The sequence below is a fragment of the Aplysia californica genome, unplaced genomic scaffold (assembly GCF_000002075.1).
Source record: "Aplysia californica isolate F4 #8 unplaced genomic scaffold, AplCal3.0 scaffold00163, whole genome shotgun sequence".
Classification (NCBI taxonomy): domain Eukaryota; kingdom Metazoa; phylum Mollusca; class Gastropoda; order Aplysiida; family Aplysiidae; genus Aplysia; species Aplysia californica.
This window is the reverse complement of record NW_004797433.1, coordinates 364,170-372,946: the sequence shown is the minus strand read 5'-3', so window position 1 is coordinate 372,946 and position 8,777 is coordinate 364,170. Positions and strand designations below refer to the sequence as shown.

The 8,777-nt window shown below is 39.2% G+C and overlaps 1 protein-coding gene across 1 annotated transcript in view; it reads right to left on the bottom strand.

The window, feature by feature from the left end:
* Positions 1-745: 745 nt before the first annotated feature.
* Positions 746-8,777, bottom strand: part of LOC101861888 — a gene marked incomplete in the record, with an annotated part of 23,554 nt that continues 15,522 nt past the window's right edge. Inside the window, 2 exon segments of the mRNA XM_005097772.3 lie at positions 746-2,179; positions 5,632-5,856. Coding sequence (XP_005097829.2) covers positions 1,932-2,179; positions 5,632-5,856 — 473 coding nt within the window.

Sequence of the window (8,777 nt, the reverse complement as noted above, 5' to 3'; positions counted from 1 at the left end):
GGATTTTGTAAGGTGACGAGAATTCGGTCAGAATTCACTGAATGAAAGACCTCCTTAACCTTTTCAAGAGTCCCTACCTTGTTTTTACACGCTACCTGCCGTGTTTTACTCGGCGCCAAGAATTCAAATCTTATTTTATATAGACAAAACCTTTCAGAATTTGCAGGGCATTACGAAATGGACTTTTTACTTGGAAAGTCGTATTTGTTAGAGACATCTATCCCATATTCCCGAGCAAAGCATGCACAGGACGATTTGGGAGAATTTTGTTGTTGATACCTATAGATTAAACTAAAAAAGCATGTTGTACATGGAGCTAACTGATTTATCATATCCCCTTTGTTCAACAGCAATTAAGCTTTTGAAAGAAAAAACCCCCCACATAATCCGGATGTATGTTCTAGCTTCCGGTCAATTTTGATGTCAATCGAATCAAAGACAAGAAAGTTATTAACATTTCCTAAAACGAACGTTTCTTCTGGTCAGCTGGCACATAAGTACATTAACACAATAACAATCGTTGGGCCCAGGAAAAAGTAAGACAGGTAGACAGAGGCAACAGCAGGCATGTGGTGGCCTCTTTGGAGCAGAATCCTGTTGTTGTTATTTTTTAAAGCAATTGTGAGCTTGTCGTACTCAGGTCAAACAAACAATGCCCAGGTCTTGACAGACAACAAAGAATGCTACGATAAATAGACAGAAACCGAAATATTTGTTAAATAAAATAAAAGACCACAATATGAAGGATTATCATGTCATTATATAGTGGGTGGTTTTATTTATATACGGTGACCCAAAAAACACCAAAAGTATTCTTTACACAGTCACACTTATTGTTATAGTAGTAGTTTGATATGTTACACAACAATATTTCAACAGACAGGGCTATCTGTTTCCTGATGGGGAAAATCATACCTGCTCTTAGTATGAGGACGTGATCGACGCAATCCCCTGACCAAAAGGTTGTCGACCTTCGAACAGTGTGCTTTCTAGTACATGTATCAGTGGATTCGATGCTTTCTACATTCACAACGCAAACTTCTGTTTCGGTAAAATCCAAATGTTGGACAATTAATAAGGAACGCATTCCGTCACTTCTGACTAATGCAAAAAAGAGCAAATTTACAGCAAAATTGTTTTTCACAATATCTTACAAAAGGATAACTAAAACTTGGGGAAATAATGATTTTAATGTATACGCCATTACCTACAAAGCAGGATAGATGCGAAGTTGCAATTCAAAAATTCTCAGTTCAAAATCTTGTTTTCATAAAATTGCCGATTGAAAGAGTGAAATAAGAAAGAATAGTTTGTGATCAATTCAAATACATCGTATATTCCTATCTCGTTATGAATGTGGCTGCCTGAAAGCTAGGGGCTCACGACGTAACAAAAACGGTCACATACGTAAACCCAGCAGCACCGCAGGTTGCAGAACCAGCAGTCGACTTCCCAATAGAACTAGCGAGGGAACATAAAGAAAAAGAACGTCAAATTATTTTGTAATCAAATTCAAATTTGTGTTTTTCTATTACAGGAAGGTGGAGATTGGGGGGGGGGGCTATTCTACCGGGAAAAGCGTTTATTCGAAACGAGGAGATGGTGCTGAAGCCAAGAGAGGAGCCTACAAGCTGGACACACCCTCAAGTGGAAATGAAGCTTTCATTTGCTCAAAATGTGGCAAACTGGTCTCATTGGTCATGGCAGAAACTTCCCGTTTTTCTTCTATTTCGCTCAAGAAATATACTTCTCTGTTTATGATAATTTGGTCATAGTCAGACAACTAAGAGAGGAACTAGTATCATATTATTATAAACATTTCTATTATTCCTTCATCGAATCTTCCTGTCTTATAATGTACAATTCTATAGTGAAATAAGTCGTAATGTCATCAGTTGCCTTACAAGTTACGTATGCCTTTTCACTAGAGTCTAGTCAGAATCTTCAAGTTCTTTGATAAGAGGTCTTTGGGATATGATCTCCTGCCAAACGTATTTCTGTCGGTGAAAGCGTGCCATGCTTGCGACAGATCTGACGCCATTCAGACTGGTCAAGGCTTGGCCCACCATGGCAAGGGGATCAGCGTGAGGGTGACTGTTCCTAAGGGAATGACGCAAGCAAGTCAGAAGAAGGTTCTGGAGACTTTCGACAGCGTAAGGATTCTTGAGTTTTCCCGTGTCTGCGGAAACAAATTAATGCAGAGCAAATTGGAAATGTCAATGGACGAGGATCGTAATGTTGTAGCGTTAGATTTAAAAAACACTTGATCAACCTGTGTGGTTTCACGGGTTATATCAGAGGTTTCATTCATGCATGGAGAGAAATGATTGGTTTGTTGTAATTATTCCATGACTCCATAAATACAATTTTAGACAATGTAGTAAGCAGTAAGCAGGCTCTTTAGCCCCGGTCTGAGAAGAATACAAAAGCATGGCGTGCAGACGACGATACTCGATAAAGCAAAGGTCGTGCATAACAAGATAGGTCACTCCACTCTTTGAGCCAATTTTTTAAAATGTCCTCAAATTTCGGTGGCGTCCTATTCGAAAAAGTGCGGACTTTGCGATCAGAGTTACCCTACTAGTGTGAACAACAATAAATGTGAAAATAACAAACTCTGCTATTCCTATTCTTCTTCTGGAGAAACGAAAGAGAGCTTCAAAACAAAGACTGCAGCGCAATCTGAACCAACGCGCGGACTTTCGTGGACATTTTATTTGGCTGAATGAACTAATGAATTATCTCGTTTTACACCATACTTGGAGTTGTTTTAGTTTTGCACTTCCGGTAAAATATATCCTTATATGAATTTCACACGTGAAACATAGGCCTAAGATGATAATATCTCATACGTGAAATATAAAAATTTGCATAAATTACTTCACGCACTATCTAGATCTATATTCGCCTTCTAACCTTTTGTAAGCAAAGTATAGAATTGAACCATGCTATTTCTACACCGTGCAATGTTATGGCAGACGCTTTTTGTCCGCTGAAAAAACTTGGCTGCAAAGCCGGCTCACCAAAATGAAGTGCCAAACACCAGTCTCCAACTGTCCCTATAGGCCAAGTAGAGAGTAGGCACAATTCTCTACATTGTCTTTAATTTTGTTGCAAATTGAGTCAAATTATGGTGCGCACCATAGTGAACCGGGATTACGCCAGAGTGCGGCGATGTATTTAATTTTAGTGCAATGCTGGCAGCAAGTCTAGCTCGGCCTGTGGGCGAAAACATAGAGAACGCCGGTTTTGGAGACTGACTCAGTAAACGCCGAAAGGTATAAAAATTCCCTAATGATTTCCAAGTTGCCCCATACAGAGCTGGCATACTGCAGCCGGCTTTGAGCTCGGATCGGCGTTGTCGGCTTTATCAGAATCCAAACTACATTCTTATTACGCTGATAAACTGGGAAGGGCGTCTCGCTGTCAACAAGCGACCTCAGTGCTTTCTTGTCCCATCTCCATTTTTAACAGTGAAAATGTGACTTCTTCTTAAGCTCACTTTTTGTTGTTAACTGCTTTCACTGTTATTAAAAATTGAGAGGGGGCTCTCGTGGCCTAGAGGTTAAGATGTTGGCCTCTCATTCAAAGGTCCCGGGTTCGAATCCGGGTAGCGACCGAAAAATTTTCTTCTCTAAAATTGTCTCCTTTCACCTCCTTTCCTGCTCTCTAGCAATGTTCTGTTGTCTGCTTTCATGTCCACTTTCTGCCCCCACCCCCTCACCTCCTTTGCCCCCTCCTCTGGGCTCCTGACTCTTTCTGCAGCCTTTCTACTGCTACTCCTTGGCTTCTTCTTACTGCTGTCCTTCTGCCACACCCCTGATCTTCTGATAGGAAAGATCTACACCTAGCCTTCTCGGACAAGGGCGAAAAATCTCGGAGGGCCCGTGTGCAAGTTGCGCACGTTAAAGATCCCTTGGTGGTCTAAAATCGATAAGAGTAGGCTTCGGCCGCCACCCGGGCAAAATTCAAAATTTCCTACCAACTGAAAATATTATTAGGTGTGTCCCGCGCGCTCATGTGACCTATGCAGTTGCGAGCGCCGTAAAACACTTTACAAAAACAAACAAAACAAAAATTGAGATGCGACAAGAGAGCACTGAGGTCGCGAACTCTCAATGCCGTCTCGCGTCACCAACTCGGGTCGGTTTTCGTGACGTCACCCGACTGGGCAGGGGACAATTTTAAATGGCCTTTTCAGAGCTGGTGCTTCACGGTAGACAAAAACTAATCACATTTTTTTAAATTGGCGTTGTCTAATTAGGGTGGCAATCGGGGAGAATTACATTTTAGAAATATTTTAGGAATCTCGAGGGTTTTTTTTTATCCCCAAATAAATGCTTCATAAATACCAGCTCTGCTGTGGTGTAATTGTATTTTCTTATATCTAGATCTAGGCTTTAGGCGCCCTCTATGTGGAGTCACAGCATACACCTACTGGCGCCTGTCCGCGTCGATCTTCAGCCGCTTAAGTTTCTCTATGTTATTGCCCTAAGCTTGCAAATAACTCCGTGCCTTTCCTTTTTTTGTTGTTGTTGTTGTTGTTGTTGTTGTTGCACAGTTTGAAATCAAAGTAATCTTTATTTTCACGGCAACATGTCATATAAATACAGTTTTTTAAGTTTTTTAAACTTTTGAATCGTACGTTTTCTGCTTGCTTTGGCTATGCTTACGTTATTATTATTTTGCTTGGGGTTTATTTCGCGGAAGGAGGCACCGGATATCAGAACATGTCAATTAGCGGGGCTAAAAACAAAGGAAAACTTTCCAGATTTTATTCTAATCCTCACCCTGACCCAGACGGGCATGAACATTTTGTTTTCATATTAGAATCTTGAATCAATCCTCTTGTCCAATTGGATGGTCATTTGAACTTTGGTGGCCCGGATCTTTTTCGCCAGTTGATATCAGTATGGTATTTAAACAAATTTATTACATTCGTTATGGTAGTAGATCTCGACCATTATTTTTCCTACATGTGAAATTACCATTGTATTCACTCGTTGGAACTCGTGATTACAACTTGGCAAATTTACTTGAAGGATTAATCATGATCTATGCCTACCACTACAACTCATGTAATAAATTAGTTATATACGATCTTTGGATACAGTCGACATTTTCACAATGGAACGAACTTATGTTTTATGTACACTACGGCAAAGAGAAAAAAGCAATACTATTACACCGTCGACGTCTGAGCTTTTGTCTGTTTAGCGTTATTTTCAACCATTAGATTTATTTATATCATTTTCACAGGTTTTAAGTAAAAGACAAACCGGAATTTCCTGTTTGAATAGGTATAGGTAAGAGGTACAAATATTTGATTTCAAGAAAGAAAGAAAGAAAGAAAGAAAGAAAGAAAGAAAGAAAGAAAGAAAAAGAATAAAAGAAACGACAGGGAGAGAGACAGATAGACAGAGAAAACATAAAACGAAAGAAACAAACCTAGATCTAGTCTTCAACTAACATGACATTGTCAAAGTCAAAAACCTTCAGCAGAAGAAAGAAAGAAAGAAAGAAAGAAAGAAAGAATAAGAAAGAAAGAAAGAAAGAAAATTCGAGACCAACGACAGACACAGACACAAAGGACATAAACATAAAACAAAAGAAAAAAGCCGAACTACTAACCTGACATTGTCAGAGACAAAGCCTTCAGTAGTACCATCACCTCAGAAGGTAGTCCCTCTTTCTGGAGTTCAGTCGCCTTGTCGAAACAGGCGTCAATGTACTCATAACTGTAGAAGGTGTGCAGGTCTTTGCGGTGGTAGCAGGCACCGTTAGGAAAAATGGCAACAGCTAGGTCTGTGTTGTACCCAGCATACCGACCAAGGAACCGAATGCTCGGATTGGCTCCTGTGGGAAACGGTATTGAAACCGTATACAATCATCCGCATAATCATCATTAGGATCATAATCATCACCACCATCACCATCACCATCACCACCACCACCACCACCACCACCACCACCACCATCACCATCACCATCACCATCATCATCATCATCATCATCATCATCATCATCATCATCATAGCGGTAAGTTAGTAAGCATGATAAGAAAAAAGTCATAATCATCACCACATCACCATCACCATCACCATCATCATCATCATCATCATCATCATCATCATCATCATCATCATCATCATCATCATCGTCATCATCATAGCTGTAGCTTAGTAAGCATGATAAGAAAAAATAATCATCATCATCATCATCATTATCATCATCATCATGATCATCATCATCAGCATCGGCATCACATCATCATCCACACCACCATCATCAGTAACACCTTTTTAAAGAAACGAAGAGTAAAAACAAAGATTTAAGAATTTCATTTTTAAATACAATCTCTAGTGATCTGCTTGGCAATCTGAAAGTAATAGCGTTACACCCTGGCACCGACAAAGAACTACATGTATGTAGTAACTTTTCGGCCTAGATCTATTTGTCTAACAAAATCACCTTAATCTAACAAGGACTCGACAATAAGAGACCGTTCACAAATGGCCTCAGCTCAGAGGGGAAGAGGGGGGGGGGGGGGGGGGGGGGGTCGGTGAAAAGTTTTTTTTAAAGTGGACATTGTGTGTGCGTGTGTGTTTTTAGGGGGGGGGGGGGGGCTTTTACAAAGTTGGCGTCAACCATGATGCTTTAAAAGGTTGGGGAAAAAAAAAGAAAACAAAACAAAAGTAAAGCAGCTGAAAAATTATAGATCACATTTTCTTGGCCTAAATTGTTTTGATTGGTTAAAGTTGTTAATTAATAAATTGACTTTACAGGTATTTCTTTGTTGTATTCTTAAATAAACAATAGATTTCGTTTTTATTTTAAAAACTTTAAAATAAAGATCAAAGTTACAAATATAAAATGCACCCTGTACAGGATACTCGTATATCTAAATGTACATGTACATTTTGGTTCACGTCAACTACGGGGGTTGGGGGGGGGGGGGGGGGTCCTGAGAAAGATGACAGAAGACGACAATGGGGTAGGGGGGGGGGTCATTTTTTGTCCAAATTTTAGCTGACATCATTTGTGAACGGTCCCTAATAATATGTACTCAATTTCCCCGAATTGCCACCACTTTGATACGAGTGTCACCGATGACTTTACTCCAGCAACAGAAGATGAAATCAAACAGATTGTTTCAGATAGATCTACTCCATCAAAAACATGTGTATTAGTCCATATACCCACCTACCTTTAAAACAAGTTGTTTAGATGAATCTCTTCCACACCTTACCCTATATATAAATGTTCTCCTCACAGGCACAGTATCAAATTGATTTAAAACAGCACATGTAAGACCCCTTTGGAAAAAAGCTGGACTTGATAAAAAAGACTGAAAATTTCAGATCAGTTTCAAATCTTTCACTTTTTAATCGAAAATCCTGGAAAAACTTATTTGTAATAGACTCTTACAGCGTAGTGAAGTTAACCAGTCGGCATTATGTACACCATAGTACCGAGACAGCATTACGTAAAGTCAGTGCTGACACTTTAAAAAGAAAGATGAAATAAAGTGTCTTCTTACGCATTTTGGACCTTTCGGCTGCATTCGATACCAATAATCATGACATATTACTCAGAGACTAAATACTACTTTTGGTGTGAAAGGTACCGTCTTGCGATGGTTCGAGTCATATCTTAATGATTGAATGTAAGCAGCTGTGGTAGAAAAGCACGTGCTCAGATAATGAACTGCTCAAATATTAAGATATTATGGTGTTCCCCAGGGGTCTATTCTTGGATCTGTTTCATTAAAAAAATGTTCCCAGCCCATTGCTAATATTTCAAGACAATATGACATAAATTACCATCTTTATGCCACTCCGTCTATTGATTTGGATCAAACGTCATTTTAGTAGACTCCACTGAGCATGAATGTATCCGGGAGTTAAAAATATGGATAAGCAGTAATTAATTGAAGCTGAATGATGCCAAGACAGAAATAATTTTGAGTGGAAATGCTACAGCAATTAGATCTAGTATTCACATGGAACTGCAAATTGACATCAGTAATTACGCCATTAGTTCAGAGTGAAGTCTTAAAAATCTAGGCTCCAGGTGGATAATGGTATGTCTGTGTCTGCCGAAATGAGCCAACTCGGCAAAAGTATCCATTTTTAGCTTTCAATAATAATATACATTAGCAGAGTTGAAATCACTTAGCTATAGCAGCAACCAAGGCGTTAGTAACAACACTGATTTTTTTATCACTATTGGATTAGAATCTACTGTATTGCTATTTTAGTTAGCAGGAAAACTGAGAATGAAACAAAAGAAATAAGAGCACATAACCCCTATTCTGTAAGAACAACATTGGCTGCCAGTAAAAGAAAAGATCAAATACAAAACTGCCGTGTTCTATTTTAAATGTCTAAATGATACTGAACCAACATAAACAATTCCTGGACGTATAGCAGCAACCCAAAGCTCTTACAGAAAACACTGACAAACTGGTTCTTTGAAGGCCAAAACAAAATTACTGGGCACAGTGAGAGTTCCTTTTCCTGCTTTGGTCCCAATGTATAGTTTTAACTCCCATATCAAATTACGAGTGCTCCTAATATTCTTATTTAAAAAATAAACAGCTGAAGCATTATTACTTATTTACAAATGCTTACTTGATATAGTGATGAACTGTTATTTTTCTGGTGCATGCTTTTGCATGCATGACGGTGAGACTGAAGGAAAGAGAGTGAGAAAGAGAGATAGAAAGAGCGAGTGAGAGTGGGGGAAGGGAGGGAGAGAGAGAGAGAGAGAGAGAG